A 23759-nucleotide genomic window follows, 5' to 3' on the forward strand; every position below is an offset into this window, starting at 1 on the left:
ATTCTTAGAAAAGCACAACCTTCCGAGACTGAACCAGAAAGAAATAGAAAATATAAACATACCAATCACAAGCAATGAAATTGAGACTGTGATTAGAAATCTTCCAAAAACCAAAAGCCCGGGACCAGATGGCTTCACAGGCAAATTCTATCATTTAGAGAAGAGCTAACACCTATCCTTCTCAAATTTTCCAAAATATAGCAGAGGGAGAAACACTCCCAAACTCATTCTATGAGGCCACCATCACCCTGATACTAAAACCAGACAAAGATGTCACAAAGAAAGAAAACTACAGGCCAATATCACTGATGAACATAGATGCAAAAATCCTCAACAAAATACTAGCAAACAGAATCCAACAGCACAATAAAAGGATCATACAAGGAGATTTTTCAGCAGAGGACTGAAGGTTCTGCCGTAGTCTTCTCACCTGTCTTTCTTGTCAGCCTGCACTACTGATTTCAGACTCTGTGAGAGCTCCTACAATCCTCGAAAGAGTGTATATTCAGGAGGAAGTAACCCCAGAAAAGGAAGAACAGGCAGATCAAGATATGTAGCTCTGTGGCCACCAAGTTGTGGTTTTTGACAGATCATCAAATCAGGGAAGACTATCCCCAAATAGAGATCTTACGAGCTTTAAAGACCAAATGTTGTGAGGAGGAACTGGACTTTAGGGCTGTGGTGATGGATGAGGTGGTGCTAACAATCCATCAAGGAAACCTGGGTCTTCGTATCAATGGAGAACTAATTACTGCCTACCCTACGGCAGTAGTAGTGAGAATACCAACCGGTTGGGTGCAAAGTGATAGTGACATCACTGTTTTGCGCCATCTAGAGAAGATGGGATGCAGGTTGATGAACTGACCTCAAGACATCCTGAACTGTGTTAATAAGTTCTGGATGTTTCAAGAGTTGGCAGGTCATGGTGTTCCTCTGCCAGATACTTTCTCTTATGGTGGTCATGAAAATTTTGCTAAAATGATTGATGAAGCAGAAGTACTGGAGTTCCCAATGGTAGTGAAGAATACATGGTGTCATAGAGGCAAAGCAATTTTCTTGGCTCGTGATAAGCGCCATTTGGCTGATCTAAGCCATCTTATTTGCCATGAAGCTCCATCCCCGTTTCAGAGATATGTTAAAGAGTCTCATGGAAGAGATGTATATGTCATTGTCATTGGAGGCCGTGTGGTTGACACCATAATGCTGTTCAACAGATGGGAGGATGCAAAGCAACTGCTCACTAGGTGGTGTCGGGATGATGTGCTCATTGAGTAAACAAGGGAAACAGCTAGCTATCCAGGTGTCTAATATCCTGGGAATGGATGTGTGTGGCACTGACCTGTTGATGAAAGACGACGGCTCCTTCTGTGTCTGCGAAGGAGACAATGCAAATGTAGGTTTCATAGCCTTTGATAAGGCTTATAACCTAGATGTAGCTGGTATCATAGCTGAATATGCCGCCTCCCTTTTGCCCTCTAGCCGACTCGCCTGGCGTATGTCCCTGCTCTCTGTGGTGTCCATGACCAGTGAGACTAGTGAGCCGGAGCTGGGTCCCACAGACAACACTGCTGTCGACAACATGAGCATAGTTCCAGCTCTGTTGGCAGCGACCCTGAAACCATGGAGTGAGAGCTGCTCACCAAGCTCCCAGGGGGCCTATTCAACATGAACCAACTGCTAGCCAATGAAATCAAACTCCTGGTGGAGTGATTCCACCAGTAAATAATTAACCAACAAAACCCTTGTAAAGCTTCCTTTTTCTTCTTTCCTTTTTTTCATTCTGTTTTCTTTTTCTATTATTTTTTTTAAACCAACTTGCAATGCTGTTCATGGAAAATGCTCAGGAAGATGAGAGAAAAATGAGTAGGATTAGTTAGGAAGGAGGAAGGGGGAGATAGATGAGACCTTTGCTACTAACCTGTTACTGACTTTGATTTACAAATACTACAGATAGAGAAGCAGAAGATGTGAGATACAGAAAAATGTCAGGCTCTCATAGTTACCCTTTTAAATTACTCAAAAATGTGTAGGCTCTCAGGCCATGAAGGACATAATTTTTTCATGGTCTCTTCCTTTTGTTTTTGTACAGTTGGTACAAATTTCAGAGTCGTGTAACTTCACATTGTATTGTAATCCATGAGGAAGACATCTACCTAGATTATAATTTTTTATACAAATAAGAAAATTCAGCCTATACACTATTATCTAGGAGCTTTATGTTCATAGTTATGAAATCTTGAGGAGTTCTTTTATTGACTTTTTTCCCCTTAATTTGGGTGGGAGGGCAACGTGAATGTGACCCCATAAAGGTTTTTTTAATGATAAAGTTGGCATGTCTGCATGATAAAAGGGAAATGAACAGTATTTCAATGTCTGGCACACAAAATAACATTTACTCCATTGTAGATAAAATTGCACTAGTTAAAATATGTGCATTGACTTGTATCTGTTAGTGTTTTATCCTTTTTTGAAAGATATATGCTCTGTTAATGTTGCATTTGTTTTTAATACATGCTAGTCTTAACATTCCCTGATCTATGCCTGCATCTTTAACAATGGCCAAAGTGAAGAAAATGCTACCTTTTTTGTTAACAAGACACTGACTTGAAACATGTGCCTTTAAAGCCTTTTATTTTTTTCCTTTTTTCTTTTGGTGGTTGAGCATTTAAAGAATAAGGACAAGGAAAATATTTTTGGGGGGCAAATCAAGGGTCTATAAGTTCCTAAGTATAAAGTTGAAGTGATTTCTGACACCAGCGTTATATATCTGCATTTTTCACATTTTAGGAGGGTGTGTGTGTGCACGTGTGTGTGTGTGCACACGTGTGCATTCTTGCATGTTTATGTGCTTTGCTTTTTGTGCTTTTTGATCAACCAATCAAAAAGGAAACCAATCAACCAATCAAAAAGGAAAGATTCTAGAAAATGGAGCATGATGGGAAACAGTTTGTTACTTTAACAAAAAAACAACTGAGTCATTTTCATAACTGTAATCTACTGGGTAGAGGTACCCACCTAAAGACATGAGGAGAATAGCTGCTTCTTAGACTTTTGTGTATGTGTATGTTGTCTGCTTTTTTTCTTTGCTTCTAGACTGTTCAGTGTATGATTTATTCCAGGATACATGCTTTTCCTCTGCTTCTTGCTGTGCATTTTCTCCTATTACACATAGGTTTTGGGGTGGGGTGGACTGAACATTTTTGTTTGGGGACTTATTTAGCAGTATTGAGACTCTTATAGCCCTACTCTGAAGACTTCAATATTCTACTCTTTATATTACTTTATTTCTGAATTTATAAAAGCCCCAAATTGCATATAATATGAGCCTTTAAACATGGGTAAAACTATCCCAATAAATGCTTTGGAAGGTGTGTTAAGAAATGGAGATGCTCCAGAGCTCAATGTAATTTTTTTAAGCAGCAAGTTCCATCTCCCTACAATCCTCTGAAACTTTTTACCCGAGTCCTTTCTTGCCTCTCCAGTGCTTTTTTCCTTCAGATGGACCTTAAACATAATTTCTTCGACACTACTAGAGAGACTTTGAGGCAATAAATCAGTATTAACCAGCTCTAACAGAGGTTTGATCATGCTTATTTGTACAGTTTCCACCCCATTTTAAAAAAGGAATGTAATAAAACTTGTTTTTTCTATAGAATTAAATAATAATAAAATGGAGTGAAAGGTTGATTGTTGACAAATAGAAAAAAAAAAAGGATCATACACCATGATCAACTGGGGTTTATCCCAGGAATGCAAGGATTCTTCAGTATACACAAATCAATCAATGTGATAAACCATACTAACAAATTGAAGGAGAAAAAGCATATGATCATCTCAATAGATGCAGAAAAAACTGAATTTTTGACAAAATTCAACACCCATTTATGATAAAAACCCTCCAGAAAGTAGGCATAGAGGGAACTTATCCCAACATAATAAAGCCCATATATGAAAAACCCACAGCCAACATCGTTCTCAATGGTGAAAAACTCAAGCCATTTCCTCTAAGACCAGGAACAAGACAAGGTGGTCCACTCTCACCACTATTATTCACCATAGTTTTGGAAGTTTTAGCCACAGCAATCAGTGAAGAAAAAAAAATAAAAGGAATCCAAATCAGAAAAGAAGAAGTAAAGTTGTCACTGTTTGCAGATGGCATGATACTATACATAGAGAATCCTAAAGATGCTACCAGAAACTACTAGAGCTAATCAATGAATTTGGTAAAGTAGCAGGATACAAAATTAATGCACAGAAATCTCATGCATTCCTATACACTAATGATGAAAAATCTGAAAGTGAAATTAAGGAAACACTCCCATTTACCACTGCAACAAAAAGAATAAAATACCCAGGAATAAACCTACCTAAGGAGAAAAAAGACCAGTATGCAGAAAACTACAAGACACTGATGAAAGATATTAAAGAGGATACAAACAGATGGAGAGATATACCATGTTCTTGGATTAGAAGAATCAACATTGTGGAAATGACTATACTATCCAAAGGAATCTGCAGATTCAATGCAATCCCTATCAAATTACCAATGGCATTTTTCACAGAACTAGAACAAAAATTTTCACAATTTGTATGGAAACACAAAAGACCCCTAATAGCCAAAGCAATCATGAGAAAGAAAAACGGATCTGGAGGAATCAGGCTCCAAGACTTCAGACTATACTACAAAACTACAGTAATCAAGACAATATGGTACTGGCACAAAAACAAAAATATAGATCAATGGAACACAATAGAAAGCCCAGAGTTAAACCCACACACATATGGTCACCTTATTTTTGATAAAGGAGGCAAGAATATACAATGGAGAAAAGACAGCCTCTTCAATAAGTGGTGCTGGGAAAACTGGACAGCTACATGTAAAAGTATGAAATTAGAACACTCCCTAACACCATACACAAAAATAAACTCAAAATGGATTAAAAACCTAAATGTAAAGCCAGACACTGTAAAACTCTTAGAGGAAAACATAGGCAGAACACTCTATGACATAAATTACAGCAAGATCCTTTTTGACCCACCTCCCAGAGAAATGGAAATAAAAAAAAACAAATGGGACCTAATAAAACTTCAAAGCTTTTGCACAGCAAAGGAAACCATAAACAAAACAAAAAGACAACCCTCAGAATGGGAGAAAATATTTGCAAATGAAGCAATGGACAAAGGATTAATCTCCAAAATTTACAAGCAGCTTAATAACAAAAAAACAAAAACCCAATCCAAAAATGGGCAGAAGACCTAAATAGACATTTCTCCAAAGAAGATATACAGATTGCCAACAAACACATGAAAGGATGCTCAACATCACTAATCATTAGAGAAATGCAAATCAAAACTACAATGAGGTATCACTTCACACCAGTCAAAATGGCCATCATCAAAAAATCTAGAAACAATAAATGCTGGAGAGGGTGTGGAGAAAAAGGAACCTCCCTACACTGTTGGTGGGAAAGTAAATTGATATACCACTATGGAGAACAGTACAGAGGTTCCTTAAAAAACTAATAATAGAACTACCATACGGCCCAGCCATCCCACTACTGGGCATATACCCTGAGAAAACCATAATTCAAAAAGAGTCATGTACCACAATATTCACTGCAGCTCTATTTACAATAGTCAAGACATGGAAGCAACCTAAGTGTCCATTGACAGATGAATGGATGAAGAAGACATGGCATATATATAGAATGGAATATCACTCAGCCATAAAAAGAAACGAAATTGAGTTATTTGTAGTGAGGTGGATGGACCTAGAGTCTGTCATACAGAGTGGAGTGAAGTAAGTCAGAAAGAGGAAAAAAAAATACCGTATACTAACATATGTGTGTGTATATATATATATATATATATATATATATATATATATATATATATATATATGGAATCTTAAAAATGATTCTGAAGAACCTAGGAGCAGGACAAGAATAAAGACACAGACATAGAGAATGGACTTGAGGACACGGGGAGGGGGAAGGGTAAGCTGGGATGAAGTAAGAGAGTGGCATGGACTTATATATACTACCAAATGTAAAATGGCTAGTGGGAAGCAGCCACATAGCACAGAGAGATCAGCTTGGTGCTTTGTGACCACCTAGAAGCAAGGGAGATGCAAGAGGGAGGAGATATGGGGATATATGTATATGTATAGCCGATTCACTTTGCTATAAAGCAGAAACTAACACACCATTGTAAAGCAATTATACTCCAATAAAGATGTTAAAAAAGAAAAAAAAAAAGGTAAACGTGCACTTATCAGAACGTGCCATTCTGTAACAATGTCCTATTTCTGTCCTTCCCCTCACGCTTATGGTCCCCACCTGCTTCTTCCACTTCTTACCCTCATTGCCCACTTACAATTTGGGTTTTGCTCCTTCCATTCATTAGATTTACACACTGACCTCTTCTCGCCAAAAGATATTTTACTAAATCCCTTTCCTATTTGATATCTCTGGGACAACAGGCAGCTCACTCCCTGAAAGTGACTCTGCCCTTTGCTCTGTGACACCTCATTCAGTGGTTTCTTCTTCTGTTTTCCTGGCCATCCCTTCTCCATCCCTCTATTGACTCTTTCCTGTATCACACCTCTTATCTGCTGTCATGTCTTGGGACTTAATCACCCCTTTGCGTTTTTCCCTTTCTACACTTACTTCTTCCTAGAGACACATCCATTCTCAAGGCTTCCATGACCCCCTTTTGCTTCTAACTTCTAAATTTTCATCTCCAGCCCTAATATCTTCAACTGCCCAATTCTATCAAGGAAAGCTCCATTTTCCAATTTCTTAGACTAGGAAGTGTGAATTCATCTTTTTCTCCTTTCTCTCACTCCTGCCCTGCCTCGTTGTCCTAAGAGTAAGCAATTTGGAAGCCCAGTCTTTCAGAGATGGGCTGCACCCACTCAAGACTACTTATGTGAGCAGGCATTCTGCGACCCTGATGGGTGGGAGGGTAGTACCGCAAGTGTGTGGAGGGGATAATTACCAGGCTATAGAGTATCAGTCTACAGAGATTCAGAGATGTTAAGAAGGACTAAATCAGTGAAATCCTAAGAGAAACTGGAAGGCTGAGAGGTAAGAATATAGCATCAATATGAAGAGTCAAATTGGCACAAATTGAAAAAGTTTAATGATATCAAACTGACCAGTATGTGGGGAAACAGGTACTCTCAAAATTAGCCAGCATGCATGTAATTTGTTATAGCCACCTTGGAAAGAAATTTCAGAGTATCTCTTACAAATGTAAATGCGTATACTCTATGACCCAGCAATTTCACTTCTTCATATACACTAATGAAATATATACCCACATATGAAGGCATATGAAGAAGAGGGCATGCTTAAGAATTTTACTGCAGCATTATTGATAATATTAAAATATTAGAAATAATCTAAATGTCCCAACTAGAGAATGGTTTAGTAAACTGTGATGTATCTGTTATTCAGAATACCACACAGAAGTACAAGATTGAAGCAGATGTGCACTAATACAGAAGCCTCTGCAAAGACACAGTAAAATAGAAAAAAGAAAGGCATGTTATAGAATGATACATATAATATATAATTTCTATAAAAACATACACATATATAAACAACAATGAAATACATGTTTTTTCAAGGACATGTAAGTAAACAGTTGTGTAACAGAAGATCTGCACAGCAAAATGGTTAGAACGATTATTTCTGGGGAGGCAGGAGAGGACTGAGGCTGGGATGGTGAACAAAGAGGACTTTATCCTTATCTGAATACGTATTTTTTTAGAACAAGGAAAAGTCACACTTATGTCAGTTGTGTGATTATTAGAGAGACAGGGAGAGAGGGAGAGAGAGAATGAAAGAGAGAGAATGAGAGAGCAAAGAGAAACCAGAGAATGAAGCAAAGTATCAAATAGAATGGCCAGAAATGAGCTGTGTCAGAGGACAGTTAAGGAACCGGTTCTGCAGACATAGCCTGTCCACTGCAGTGTTTCCCCAGTGCGTGTTTCAGCATACTTGGCTGGTCCAGAAGTGTCCTCAAAAGAACCAAGTTGTGTTGGAAGGAGTGGCCACAGCAGGTAAGGTTGGTGGGGCCAGCAAAAGGAAATAGGGCCAACAAAGCAGTAGCTGATTAGTGTTTAGCTTTGGAAAGGTGCAGATAAGACATAGGCCAGAGCCATGGTTTGCTAGAAAGAGGTCTAGTCAATAGGAAAGAGGTCACAGTAGAATCCATGGACAAAGCAGGCTGGAGTTTGGCCAATGGGTACATGTTCTGTGTACATACAAGACAGGAACAGCTCTATAGAGTCAAAGTTAGATGCAAATTTCAAAGATAATTGCCAATGGGTTTTGCTATTTCCATGGGATATTGAAATAGCTGTTGCTTTTTACATTGGATAGTTTCTATTATCTTCTAGTCAGTCCTTTCTTGAGATAATGCTGTTACCTTAAAATAGTCTAAAATTTCTCCCTGATTCTTATTGGCACACTCAGGCTCCTTGTCCACTTGGATTATGATAATAGCCTAATAAATGGCTTCACTACCTCTTCATTCCAATGCATCCTACCTATCACTGCCAGATTAATTTTCTTAAAGCATCACTTGCCTCATTTTAATTCATATAATCACGAAATGGCAGTGGTCCTCTTTTGCCCAAGGTCTTACCCAACCCAGTATCAGGATCAAACTCCTCTGTTTTGCTCTAAAAGGTCTAAGTAATGTGAACCATTTTATGTTTAGATAACACTAACTCCCACTCTGCCCATAATTTGCATCATCAATTCCTCAGAACACTGGAGTTCAACCCCCAAATCCAGTCCTTTAAAAGTATAAGAAGTCAGTGGTAGACATCAGGTTAGTCCTTTGGTATATCTGCTTCCCAATGTGGCCTCAAATCATGTACATTATTGTCAACCAAAGAAAACTGTTAAGTTTTCTCTGCTTCTCACCTACTATCTTCCTTCTTTTCCTAAACCAAAGGAACTGAGTCATTTATTCTACTTCTGTGACCTTACCCACAGCACTCTTACACTAGCCTCTCTTCCTTCTCTCCAATTCAGGTCAGGCTCTTTGTGCACTCCACTCCACTCTTGTGCCTTTGCTATTAGCCAACCCCTGAAGAGCTCTCCCTACTCCTTCATCTATCCAGATTCTACATATTCCTACCTCAGGTTGCATCTCTATCATGTAGTCTTTTCTAATAACTTCAGCCTACAGAGAGGTTGATCCCATCTCTAAATTCTTAAAGTATTTATACACATTGGAATATAACATTAATATATATTTATTGTTCTTCTTGATTTCACGTGTGTGTGCGTGTGTGTGTGTGTGTGTGTGTGTGTGTGTTCACCTCCCAGCGTAAGTACCATAGAAGGAATCATATCTTTAATTTTATTGCATTCTCTCTGGTCTTTGCCACAGTGGCTTATTCATAGTGAACACTGACTAAGTACTAAATGATGAATTGATCTGATGTATTTTATACTTGTGTGCAATTATTCTTTATGTATAATATTAATGAGGACTCTTTTGGTTGCAAATGGTAGTAACTCAAATCAAACTGAGTTAATTTAAAAGGGATTTGGTTCACCTAACTTAAATTGTAGGAATACTTTGGTTTAAGGCAAAACTGGATCCCTGTGCTCAAATAATATCATTAAGAATCAACCTTTCTACAATTGCATCAAAACAAAAATAAAAATAAAAAACCTAGCAATAAATTTAACCAAGGACATGAAAGACGTATACACAGAAAACTATAAAACACTGATAAAAGAAATTGAAGACACAAATAAATGGAAAGATAATTTGTGTTCATGGATTGGAAGAATTTATATCATTGAAGTGTCCGTACTACCCAAAGCAATCTATAGATTCAATGCAATCCCTGTCAATATTCCAATGGCATTTTTCACAGAAATAGAACAAATAATCCTAAAATTTGTATGAAACCATGAAAGACTTTGAATAGCCAAAGCAACCTTGAGAAAGAAACAAAGCTGGAGGCATTATGCTCCCTGATTTCAAACTACATTACAAAGCTATAATAATCAAAACAGTATGTTATTGGCATAAAAACAGATGCATAGATCAATGGAACAGAATGGAGAGCCCAGAAATAAACCCACACATATATAGTAAATTAATTTACAACAAAGCAGCCAAGAATACACAGTGGGACCCGGACAGTTTCTCTTCATTAAATGTTGTTGAGAAAACTGGACAGAAACATGCAAAGGAATGAAACTGGATCACTATCTTACACCATACCCAAAAATTAACTCAATATTGATCAAAGATTTGAACATAAGACCTGAAAGCATAAAATTCCTAGAAGAAAACATAGGCAGCAAGTTCCTTGTTATCTGTCTTGGCAAAGATTTTTTAGATTTGACACCAAACCAAAGGCAAAAATAAATAAATAAATAGGTGGGATGATATTAGACTAAAAAATCGTCTGCATGGCAATGGAAACCATCAACGAAATGAAAAGACAACCTACTGAATGGGAGAAAATATTTGTAAATTATATATCTGATAAGAGGTTAATATCCAAAATATATAAAGAACTCATACAACTTAATAGTAAAAAGTAAATTAATTATTTTCTTAAATCCAATTAAAAGTGGGCAGGAGACCTGAATAGACATTTTTCCAGTGAAGACATACAGATGGCTAATAGTACATGAAAAGGTGCTCAGCATCATTAATTATCAGGGAAATGCAAATTTAACCACAATGGGATATAACCTCACCCCTGTCAGAATGGCTGCTATGGAAAAGACAAGAAATTACAAGTGCTGGTAAGGATGTGGAGAAAATGGAACATTTGTGGACTCTTGGTGGGAATGTAAATTGGTGCAGCCACTATGGAAAACAGTACAGAGTTTCCTCAAAAAATTAAAAATAGAACTACCATATGATCCAGCAATTCCACTTTTGGGTATTTATCTGAAGAAAACAAAAACACTAACTAGAAAAGTTATATGCATCCCTATGTACATTGCAGAATTATTTACAATAGTTGAGACATGGAAACAATCTGTGTTCATCAATAGATGAATGGTCAAAGAAATTGTGGTATATATATACAAAGCAATACTATTCAGCCATAAAAAAGGATGAAATCTTGCCATTTGCAACAACATGGATGGACCTCAAGGGCATTATGCTAAGTGAAATAAGTCAGAAAAAGACAAATGCCATATAATCTCACTTATATGTGGAATCTAAAAAAGAAAAGAAAAGAAAAAAACAAGCATACAGAAAGAGAAGTGGTTGCCAGAAGTGGGGGGGATTGAGAGGGGTGGGAAAAATGGGTAAAGGGAGTCAAAAGGTACAAACTTCCAGTTATAAAATAAATAAGTCAAGGGGGTATAATGTACAGCATGGTGACTAAAGTTAATAATACTATATTGCACATTTGAAAGTCATTAGGAGAATAAATCTTGAAATTTCTCATCACAAGAAAAAATAATATGTAACTATATATGTTGACAGATGTTAACTACAGATGGTCCCCAACTTACAATGGTTTGACATACAATTTTTTTGACTTTTTCCAGGCTAGCAGATATGCAGTATGATACTCTCTTGTGATGCTGGGCACCAGTAGCTCCCAGTCAGCCACGCTACCACAAGTGTAAACGAACAATATACTTACAACCATCCTGTACCCATACAACCATCCTGTTTTTTACTTTCAGTGCAGTATGTGATAAATTATATGAGACATTCAACAGTTTATTATAAAATAGGCTTTGTGTTAGATGATTTTGCCCAACTGTAGGCTAATGTAAGTGTTTTGAGCATGTTTAATGTAGGCTAGGCTAAGCTATGTTGTTCAGTAGCTTGAGTGTATTAAATGCATTTTCACATATTTTCAACTTATAAGGGGTTTATTGGGAAGTAACTCCATTGTTGTAAGTTGAGGAAGATCTGTAGATTATTTTGGTGATCATTTTGCAATACCTACAAATATCAAATTGGTATGTTGTACACCTGAAACTACTATAATGTTGTATGTCAATTATCCTCCCCCATCCCGCAAAAATCAATCTTTCTCCATCTCTCCATTCTGATTTTCTCTGGGTTGGCTCTCAGGCAGTTTGTTGATCGTGAGTGGCACCAGAAATGGCAGACTTTCATCTTATCCCCTAGCAACGCAAGGAAAAGAAACTCTCAATGTTAGGTTGAAATATATAAAATTGTCATTTACGTAGGTCTAAAATGGTTGAGTAATAGCAATTTCAAATGTTTCAACGTAATAGAGCTAGAAAAAGTCCCAAGGCCTAAAGTTCATTACTTCAGTTTAGATTTCGTACCCACTAATAAACCAATCATTGTGGCTACTAGAAGATAGTACTCTTATTGGCCAGGTCTGATTCATATGCCCACCCATGAGTCATATGACAAAAAGGGAAAGAAGACTGGTTTTCTCAAAGGAAATTTAAGATGCTATTATAAGAAAAAGGAGAATAAAATCAGAGGAGGCAAAACACCAGATGCCCACTGTGCATATAATAAATAACAAATGTGGCAATTTACCATGAAGGTAACAAAACCTAACTGCAGGGAACCTCATTGCATAGGCTCCTCCCAAGACCATATATCTAATTTTGATTCTTTTTCTTAAAGAAGGGCCCCCAGTTATATGTTTTAGGACCAATAAAACCTGGAACTGCATCTAATAAAAATGCTCAAAAATATTTTTGAAATTAATAAATATTCCAATATATTGTACTTCTTTCTGGTTTTAGTGGAAATAAACCATTTACTAAATAGTTTATTCACTAAATTCTTTGCAATAACTTAATCTTTTTTTTCGGTACGCGAGCCTCTCACTGTTGTGGCCTCTCCCGTTGCAGAGCACAGGCTCCGGACGCGCAGGCTCAGCGGCCATGGCTCACGGGCCCAGCCGCTCCGCGGCATGTGGGATCCTCCCGGACCGGGGCACAAACCCGTGTCCCCGGCATCGGCAGGCGGACTCTCAACCACTGCGCCACCAGGGAAGCCCACTTAATCTCTTTTTACACTAATAGAAAATAATTTGATTATTCCTTTCAGATCTTTCCAACTTCTCAGGATTCAGCATCTTAATGTATTTTTCTTCGCCTCTGTCACAGACCCACACAGATAAGGTCCTTTACCATTTTTGCACAGCCCAGTTTGAGATGTGCATCTCTGGGTCGCACTGTGGTTCCTGATAGCACCAATTTGAAGAAACTTACCAGTTGTTCATATTCACTCTTAACTAGTACTCAATTTTTAAATTCTCAATTCTAAATCAAAACAACTTCTCTAAAATTACCATAGAGCGAACATGAAATGTAAGGTGGATCTTATATTGCAGTGAATCTAGGATGTGAGTTGAGTCAAAGTTGTTTACCTATAGAGGACCCATTAACAGAATTGTGCCAAAGTTGGGTCTAGATAACCAGAAAATGTACCCTTGTTATTGGGATTTCCAACTGCACTTCACCCTTCTATTTGGCAGTCAGCCCCAGGAATGTAAATTCATGCTGTTTTGAATGAGGGGGAAGGTGAGGGAACTAAGTCTGCCTGCTGCTATTCTGATTACAGCATTTGTCCCTCAGAGAGACAGCTCTGGGATTGATGCTATTTTTCTTCCCTCTCAGAAAATGGCTTGGGCTGTGTATCAGGGAAGACCAAGGGGCACCTACAAATGACAATTTCTGCTTAATCCCCCAGCAGGTTTCCAAATCTGTGGTCCTTCAGATGTGCCCTTGAGTTTGACCCATTTATCCCCTCCTCCCCCACCTACTGCAAGAAATATGGCATAGAAACAGAGCAGTGCAATTGTGTTGCCTTTTTTTCTTTTAATTTGTTGAAATGGTCTCTAGGCAGAAGAAGCGGGGAGTAGAAACCAGATGGCTGTAGCTGAAGTAGAAACCCACTACTAAGGAGCTTGGAGACGCTCAAATCTGGTGGCAGTATTTCCCTGCAGGGACAGGGGATGAAACAGCAGAGTGGTGACAAAAGATTTCCAGAAGACTCACCTCCAGTGTGCTGTTTTCTCTATCCTAGGTCCACACACATGTAAAATGCAGTCCCTTTTCCTTTAATTTTCCAAAGCACCACCAACCTTGGGTTGGAGCAGACTTTTAAGTTTGGTAGTGGGGAGAGAGGTAGTTAGTGGTAACACAAGGGTCTATATCACAAGACTTAACTTACAAATGAGTATTATCCATCCTTCCTTCGCCTCCCTATACCTTCCCTCAGCATCCCAACCACTCACCAAATCCCAGAAAATTTCACCAAACCACCTGATGTGTTCTTCGACCTCTCCTCCCTACACACATGAGGTAGAGAGAAATTTGAGACTGAGGGAAAAAGGAACAGTCAGAGTTGGCTAAGAGTTAACCTCCTTATCTTCCTACATTTGGGGAGACTCAGCCAACAGAAGAGCCCTTCACCCTGGTCTCCCTACCATCTAAACTCCTGGAGGATAATAGCACACCAAGGTCTGGGGTGGGAGCTGATGCTTCTCTCCCCCACTCGTCCTTAGGGAAAACTTACTCAATCTTTTGTGAAGCACTATGCAAATGCAGGTGAATATCCATTCAGATATCCCCTGGTTAGGGTTTTTTCCTCCCCAACCAAATACACGGTATCTTTTTCAACACTATTTCTCCAACTCTCCAACACCAACTGGGTGTCCTACAACTCAATACCTGGAGTTAGCGTCAGGCCCCACATGTTTAAGGGCTCAGACCCACAAATCTGCCCTCACTGCAGAGACCAGTCACAAGTATAAAATCCCCAGATTACCTATACTTCTGTTCAACTTGGCTACAAATTCGGGGGTTCCCACAAATGCCTCTCAGATTTGGTAGCATGATTCACAGCACTTGGGAAACCACTTTACTTACCAGCTTATTATAAAGAATACGACTCAGAAAGAGATGCGTAGGGTATGGGAGGGGGGAGGGGGAGATGCCATGCCCCCTCTCTGAGTATGCCAACCTCCCAGCAAACCTATGTCTTCACCAACCCAGAAGCTCCCTGAACCCCATTGTTTAGGGGTTTTTAAGGAGGTTTCATTATGGAGGTTTCATTATGTAGGCATGATTGGTCACACTATTGGCTATTCATGATTAAATCAGTCTCCAGCCTCTCTCCCTTCTGAGGAAGTTGGTGGGGGGGGGGGGGGCCTGAAAGTTCCAAATGCCTAATCAAGTCTTGGTCTTTCTGGTGACAAGGGGCTCCTATCACCCTTATCACTAGGGAAATTACAAGGGATTTAGGAGCTCTGTGCCAGGAACTGAGGACAAAGACCAAATATCTTTCTTATTATACTACCCCATTATATTCACCTGCCTTGTAAAAAATTTCTAGAAATGTCTCCTTAGGGTGTTAGCCTTTCTGGCTATTTCTGGCTCTCCCTCTCTACAACCCCTTAAGAGATTGACCAGAAACCTCCTTTTTGTTCTTCATTAGGCTCTGCAACACATAAGTCGTTCCCCTGTGGCAGACTTCTTTATCTGTCCCCTCCAAACAAACCATTCATGCATGGGAACAAGCATTCTCAGAGCATTGGAGTTGAATGCCCATGCTGCCTCTCTTCCTTCCACAAGAATCTTAGGATGCCAATGGTCAGGGTGAACTTAAATGGCCAAGGAACTCACCCCCCAGGGCCCCCTTTCACACAGTCATCTTCCCTACTATCCTGGGCCACCTCCATTGGCCTCTGGGTCACTGATGTCCCATAAAGGAGAGTTGAGTCATTTTGAGTGTCCAGGGAGGCCTGTTGGCTCTCATTTGTTCAAATCTCTATTGGGAAACTCTCAGAGCTGGGTCCTGAGATTCTGGAATCTCAGACCAGGAGCTTGACTCGTTAAGATGGGATGGGATGGGTTGAGGACCAGTTTGACTGAAGCCCTCTTGCATTCTGCCCCCACTGCTGCAGGTTTCTCTCCCGGCACATGGTGAACATAGACAAAAACAAAAACACCACCACAACGACAAAACTCCCGGAAACAAAGCTATTTTTAAAAACTGTTATCAAGAGATCTTCCTTTTGAGGCAAAAACCTCACTCCCTCCTCGTTGGGCTTTACTAATCTGTGGCCCCGGAATGTGTTGGAAGGTGAGGGCCTCAAGCTCACACTGGTTGATCTGAAATCCGTGTTTATGTCCCAGCATGTGGCAATGTGCTCCACTCTGATGACACTTTTCGTTTCTAATAATAGTGCAGATGAAGTAATATTGCAATTGATGTTCCCGGGGATTTGATTGGATAAGTGCATAAACCCTGGAGGGGGAAGGGGGTTGTATGGACGGATCACATTAGTATTCCTGTCCTATCAATGTGCGGGGCCGCGAACAACGTCAGCCGGACCGATTCCCTGCGTCTGCCAGTCCCGCCACGGATTCATTAGGGATCCTCAAACAGATGAGCCCCGTGGAGACGAAGAATCAAGACAACGACCAACTGCCTGCTTCGGGGACTGCCAGCCCTTCCAGGCCTGGTGACGGGGGAGGGAGGAGATAGACGAACGGAGAGCCGCTGCGGGAAGACACCCGAGGCTAGAGCGACAATCTCCCCCTGCCCGCCCTCCCCTCCACCTGGCAGCGCAGGCTTTGAAAGCTGCTCACCCATCTGAATGGAAACTAGGAACCGCCGGGCGGCGTGTTCCTTCTCGCCCAGCCTTGCGATCCATGCCGAGCGGAAGACAGTGCGAGCCCGCGCCAGCGTCCAGCTCCCGGGACAGGGCCGGCAGTGCTGCTGAGCAGAACTTGACCGAGCTCCTTCCTCACTGCTAGTGGAAGCGATGCTGCACGGCACAGCCAGCGCTTCCCCGGCTCTCCTTCAAGCTGAAGGTTACCCACCCGCGCAGCCAGTCCCAAGCCTGTGAGCGCCGCGCCTCGGGTCCCGGCTCCGGCTGCTTGGAGGCGGCGCGCAGGGCAACTACCTGGCCGCCCGCGCCGGGGCGCACTGCACCAGCGGCTTCGGCTTGGTGGATGTGTATGCATGAGTTCTGCACCGAATGGGCGCAAAAAGCGCCCCAGCCGGTCCACCCGCTCCTCAATCTTCCAGATCAGCAAGCCCCCGCTGCAGAGCCGGGATTGGGAGCGCAGGGGCAGCGGCTCCGAGAGCGCCCACAAAACCCAACGAGCCCTGGACGATTGCAAGATGGTAGGTGGAAAATGCGCCTCCTTTTGTTTTTTGTTTTTGTTTTTTTTGGAGAGGTGGGGGGAATCGTGTACGTTAATCTTTTGCCTGAGTGCCAGGAACTCCGCCACCCTCAGCTCCTCCATGCCGGTCACGTGCACATGCACTATTTTTAAATCTGCAGTCCCCCAGATTCGGGGTGACACCGGGTCGTATTGGCCCCGCCAAGAAGTGCCGCGGAAAGGGTCTTGGGGTCAGCGGCTGTAGGTCGTGCCTCTACCCCCTCGGAGAACGGCAGATAGGAAAGACACGGTGAACTGGCTGGCTCACCAGGGAGGGAGGGGCTGAGTAGGTAAGAGTGCTGCTTTGTGGGGAGACAGTAGCAAACAAACCCAAATAGAGTGCACGGGGCTCTGCGGAGGGGACGAAGGTTCCAGCTCAGAGGCTGTAGCCAGTCTTCCCGTCAAGCTCGGAGCCCGGCCGGAGCGGTTCAGTGGTCCGGCAGGAGGTGAATGGTTTGCCTAATATAACCCACCTTTGGCCTTTATCCCCAGGCCGATTCAAATCCGCATCCCAGCTGTGGTAGAGGGGAGACTTCTATGCGAGAGTTCCCAGCATCACTCTCTAGTTACCTGGGAGTGGCATGGTAGCTCTCCAAATATGCTCTGGCTCTTCAGAAACTGAGTCTGAACGGGTGGCGGCAAGTAGGTCTGGAAACAGAGCTTCCATGACGAGACTTACCGATGAAAAATAAACACTTGCTTTGGATGAAGAGAACTTACATCTTTGTGCCCCAATCTTTAAACAATCTGTAGGCTCTTTAGCAGGAGATTTGGGGAGGTGGCTCAGGGGTCAGCGAAAGCCTCTGTTTAGGTAACACAAAATAGGAAACTTCCTGATCAGTGTCTTACGAAGGAAACTCGCTCTCTTTTCCAGCTTGTCCAAGAGTTCAACACGCAAGTGGCCCTGTACCGAGAATTGGTCATTTCTATCGGGGACGTCTCTGTCAGCTGCCCCTCACTCAGGGGGGAAATGCACAAGACAAGAACCAAAGGCTGTGAAATGGCCCGCCAGGCACACCAAAAACTTGCTGCCATCTCGGGGTAGGAGACTCTTGGCATTATTTGGTAATTCATATACATGATGTGTGCATGCGGGCAGATATTTATGGTGACTGAGGCCTGAGAGATGTCCTCTGCAAATGTGAGGTTTTAACCAATCACTCCGAGATCAGGATTTTCTAGAGAGCTATGAACAGACTGTAGACCAAATTATTATCCAAAAGTTGTGTGATTCTTATATATGTATTGAATATTTGGGTTATTAAGTGATTTTTTTTTAAAATTAACTTTCAATATGCTGGCCACATGTTGGAATTTGGGGCTTAAGATGTTTTTGCAGAATGTTTGGGCACCAAACTGAAGTTAAATCATCATGCCTCAAGATTAATTTGTCATCTGCTGCTAAACATCTACTGCACAAAAGCCCTGTGCAGTAGGGGAAAAATCTTTGCTGAATCCCAGATTTACTAAACTATTTACACCATGAGATAAATTCCTATGATATCATTTAAAATAAATTCCCTAAAATAAAGTCTTGGATATAAATTACTCTCTTCACTGTAGTGTATGAAAGGGAAGTTTTAACATGAGGAAATCTTTTTAAAGATTGGGGAAATTCACAAATCTAACTAAATTTAAGCTTTTTGTGCCCCCCCCAATTATTTTTATTTCTTTTTATCACATTTATGGATTCTCATGCCTATTTTAGGTGATAAGACAGTGAGTGAAAGCTTCTCTCCTGAGACCGCACTCACTCCTTCCCGATCTCTCAATAGTGGGAGAAAAGTTAGTCCTGGATTTTGTTAACAGTTCCTATTTTCAGATAAGTACAGAGAGCAAGGAAACACAGGACTCCTTATGCAGATACATTGATTTAAGTGTTTGATTCGGTCTGGATATAGCTTTTATCTATTTGTCTTCATGAGTATGGTTTCATCACAGTAGAAGTTCTAGTTAGTCAGACTCTCCTGATAATGTTGCAGATTGATCACTTGTAGGAATTATATCTAATTTACTTTTTCGAAAGAGTCACTCTTTGTTATCTTTAATGCCATTAATATATATAGTGACAATTATTAGTATATAAAGGATAGAAAGCCATATGTCGCCTCTCTTAATAACTAGTCTACATTTGACAACAGACATTTTACATGATGAAAAATGATTCACTGTGCTAACCTCCTTGAAGTGAGAGATACATAAAATATGTTGCAAACCTATTTAATTTAGTAGAAATATTGAAAAGTATTATCCTTTTCTGTTTTAACTGTTATACTATACTTAATAGGAAGTAAATCTGGGAGTGAATCTAGGAGGTGGAAAGGAATTAAGTGTTTAAGGAATTTGGGGAAGAAATGCAGCTGTGATAAATCTCAGAGAAGAAGAGAGAAAAACAATCAGAAACACAAAAGGGAATCATGGTGGACTGAAAACTGTGGAGAAACAATGATTCAGAAGGAAAAAGAGGGCTCAGGGCTAAGGAACTGCATCTATGTAAACTCTGTGTCCAAGAGTGCATGGTGTGCTTATATCCAGAGTTCCTTTAACTTGGAACTCAAATTGATATGTTCTAATGAGAAAAGATGGACTGGAGAAATGAACAAGGAGTTCAATTTAGTCTATTCTGCTACACACATGAAATTCAGGTTCTTCTAAAGGTTTAGGAAAGAAAGAGTCTGAAACTATTGGCTAAAAGTTGAGTTTTGAGGATTTGAGGTGAATTTTATGAATTCAGGGGGTTATAGCCCTTTACTACTTACTTACATGTTATCTGAGAGTTGATGTTATTGGGGGCAGTTTTATAAGAATTAGTGGGAAAATACGTTGTTCTTAGAGGCTTGCAAAAGTAAGGCCAACTCTGTAGAATGTTCTAGAATACAATTCGAAACATTTTCCTCCTTAAAATAACAATGAAATACAGTTTAACCTTCTTTCTAAAAAATGACAGCAATATTGAAGGAAATGCCTTTAGATCCTCACCATCTGGGCTCCATTAATGAAGGATGTGATTCCCCTTGGCGGAATTCCATTCCTGATATTGCTAGTTATGTGGGCTCTCATTTCAAGCTTCATGTGAAGGCTGGTAGGGAGGCGGTAGGATTCAATTTACAATTTAATGCAGGGGTAAGAAAACAGTGATTCCTGGGGAATGTAGACAGAAAGACTAGATTTCTTGACTGCCCATTGTTTGCTGGCAAAATCGATTTAGTTGATAGAATAATCCTCTGAGGGAGGGATTAGTATCCTTATTCTACAAATGGGTCTTAGAGAGGTTAAGGAAATTGCCCAAAGACACACAACTAAGAAGTGGTACAACTTTGATTTGGCCCCAGATTTGCATGCTTCTGAAATCTGTGAAATTTCCTCCATATAATGCTGCCATTCAAAAAGGTGTCACGTAAAAAAAACAAAGTACTGAGATGTGCTAATGTATAGATGAACCTCCAAAAGAGTACACAAAATGAAAGAAGCCAGTCACAAAATACCAAGTATTATATGATTCCATATATATGAAATGCTCAGAGAAAGCAAATCTATAAGAAACAGAAAGATTAGTGGTTGCCTAGGGCTTGGAGTGGGAACAGGGTGTGAGTGCAAATGAGCTTGAGGTATCTTTTTGGGGTAATGGAAATGATTCAAATTTGAATTGTGGTGACGCTTGTACAACTGTATGTTTTCTGAAAATCAATGAATTGCACACTTAAAATGAGTGAATTTTATGGTATGTAAAGGATACCTCAATAAATGTTTTTAGAAAGGTATGATCACCATCAAAAAGGTATGATGAACTCATCACTTGACTTTCATTGGCTTTATTCTTTTCTACATATGTAGCTTTTAGCAAAAGGGATACGAGCTACAAGGATGGGATAAAGTAAATCTTGACTCTCTGTGCATTCATCAAGATGCCTGCCTGATAGTGGTCATCTAAGCACCAATGCGTTGTTCTTTGTAGGAATACAGGTGGGGGGAAAGGCAGGACTTGAAGGAGTAAATGAATTGTCTCATTTCTTACCAACACAGACCACTCCTTTCTTCTCTACTACCTGGCTCTGGGGCCAGAGGAAGAAGGCAGTGTTGAAAGTGGACAGGGTAAAAGGAAAATGAGGCAAGATAAACAGAGAGGAAGAGCAAAAACAGAGTTGGATTAAACCACACAGGTAGCCCATGGCATTGTGAGACCTCTCTATTGAGACCCACAATTTCATCATCCCTAAGGTCTTTAACATTTTAATGTCTCTGAATTTACAGTTCATTTTACAATGGATGATGCATCATATTGAGTGGCAGCATCTTTTCATTCCTAATGGTACATAAAACAGTGGTGTTTCTTACAATGGATGATGTCTAAATATAATAAAATACAGTTTGGGTTAAAAGTTAAAAAAAAAAAAAAAGAATTAAGCCACAAATGCTACATCCCTTTCATCCCTGACCAGTTGAAACCCTCAAGGAATGGTGAACACAAGAGAAGAAAACTTGGACTGTGTTTCTCACTAGCTGACCCTGGGTAAGAAGACCATCTTCACAGATACAACTGAAACACTTTCTCAAATTGTGTTTAGATCAGCAGAAGTTCAGGTACAGCCTTTTCTTTCAAAGGCATTGGATGTTTTCTGGGCAGAGCCAGGCAGCTGAATCCAAAGTCTCCTCTGAATGGCTTGATTTACCACAGTTATTATACCTTCACCATGCTGATCCTCTCCTAGGCATTAAAGCTAAGAGGGGCACTGCTCAATGTTTCTGTGTATGTGTGTGTGCAGGGGTAGGCAGTTGTCTGGACCCTGTCTCCTTGAACTTCCCTCCAAAAATGACTTCTGAGACATCTTTGAAGAATCCCTAGGGCTCCATGATACAGAGAGTACTGATTTAGCAAAATATCCTTGTTTTATGTTTGAGGAATCTGAGATTTAGAGGATTTAAAGTGACAGCTTGGTCGAGTGTACATGAGGATTTTACAGTCAGGCAAACCGGAGCTGAATACCATCTGTGCTGACCTTGATGGAATTACTTACTCTCTAAGTCTCAACTCCCTTATCTGTAAACTAGTTGTCATGCTCACTCCTGGGGTAGTTGAGAGGATTTAGGGAGCCAGGTGGGTGATGCCTACCCTGACAGGGGTATTCTGCCAGTCCCAGGCTGCTCTAAGACTGGAACCCAGGTTTCATGCTCTCTGGTCTAGTGCCTGTTCTATCAACCACACCATCTCCTGAGAGTGAAGAGAGAAAGAATACAGCATATAAGCTAGGAGGGCCCAGAAGAACCAATAACCTCCAGCAAACCCCAGGAGTTTATGCTGTGGTGGTGGGCTGGTTATTAGGAGTCCTTTTCCTTTGCTGATGTGGTACCTTTGTTGCACTGGATATTCACACCATGACCTTTTGTTAGTGACTGCTGATTAGAGTGAAAGTGAGGTTTGAGTATGCTAATGTGAGAGGCAATATAGCTGTCGTGGGAAAGAGCATTGACTCTAAATCAGATTAGACCCAGATAAAATCCTGTTTTTACCACTTACTAGGGATACATGTGTACTGATATTGCAAATTGCTTCATAGGCTGGTAAATGGCAGTGCGGCACAGAGGTTAAGTATTTAGACTTTGGCGCTAGACTGCCAGTGTTCAAATCTCAGCCTTACCACTCATAAATAGTGTGACCTTGGGCAAAGATGCTGTCTCTCTCTGCCTCAATTTCTTAATCAGCAAAATAGGGCTAATAAATAATGGGACCAAACCATACAGCATCCTGAGGATTGAGTAAAGTAACATACAGGAAGCACTTAGAAGACTGCCTAGCACACAGCAAGTGCTATTATTAAGTTCAGATTAGAGTAACTGTAATTACTAATAAGAAATTTAAAATTCAGGTGGTCAAGATACATTTATATTAAAAAAAATCTGCCCCTCAAATATTTTTCAAATAAATATTTTAGCTGAAATAAATTTTTGTTTACTTTGGTTTCTTACATTATGTTCTGAGGAATTTTCTAGGTTGAAACTTCCCAGATGGCTACCAAAAGGCCTCTTCTATAATATCTTAAAAGCAATATGGAGATATGAAAGTTCAAAAGTAGTTAAGTTTAGAAATACTTCCTTGGTATACATCAACCTTAGATTCTTCATAAATCATAATATTTACAAAATCTTTTGGCCTAGCTCTGGTATAAGCTATGTGGACAAAGCTTATGCCATTGGACAAGACTATTAAATTCTCTGTACACCTCAATAATTGAATTGAATGATTTCTGAGTTGTCCGGCTTCATCATTCTAGTGTTCTATGTTAATTCGTGTAGAATCACATAGATTTTGTTTACAGAACTGAGCTACGAAAAAATCAGCACGTGCAGGAAGTTTGATGATTGAAGTCCAGAAATAATTTGTCAGGATGTGAACATACTATGATCACAAGGAGAATCTTAATCTCCTAATGGCTTCCGGGAACAACAGAATGATTATCCTAGGGATCCATACCCACAGATTTTAGGTTTTTCCTTTCAGCAATTACTTTCCTGGCCAGCCACGCCTGTGTTTTTCTCCTTTCTCCTTGCATCTCTCCTTGTGTTTTTTCTTCTCGT

The 23759-nt window shown here is 40.3% G+C and overlaps 1 protein-coding gene and 1 pseudogene across 3 annotated transcripts in view; both read left to right on the forward strand.

The window, feature by feature from the left end:
- Window positions 1–560: 560 nt before the first annotated feature.
- LOC137220704 (beta-citrylglutamate synthase B pseudogene) lies at window positions 561–1858 on the forward strand (annotated as a pseudogene).
- Window positions 1859–16107: 14249 nt separating this feature from the next.
- The window catches only part of RGS7BP (regulator of G protein signaling 7 binding protein), a 166488-nt gene continuing 158836 nt past the window's right edge, over window positions 16108–23759 (forward strand). For all 3 annotated transcript variants that reach the window (XM_067730802.1, XM_067730801.1, XM_067730803.1), the window contains exons 1-2: window positions 16108–17148; window positions 18061–18227. In XM_067730802.1, coding sequence (XP_067586903.1) covers window positions 16984–17148; window positions 18061–18227 — 332 coding nt within the window. In that variant the 5' untranslated portion in view covers window positions 16108–16983. The remainder of the gene's footprint in view (window positions 17149–18060; window positions 18228–23759) is intronic.

This window comes from Pseudorca crassidens, chromosome 3 (genome assembly GCF_039906515.1).
Source record: "Pseudorca crassidens isolate mPseCra1 chromosome 3, mPseCra1.hap1, whole genome shotgun sequence".
Lineage (NCBI taxonomy): Eukaryota > Metazoa > Chordata > Mammalia > Artiodactyla > Delphinidae > Pseudorca > Pseudorca crassidens.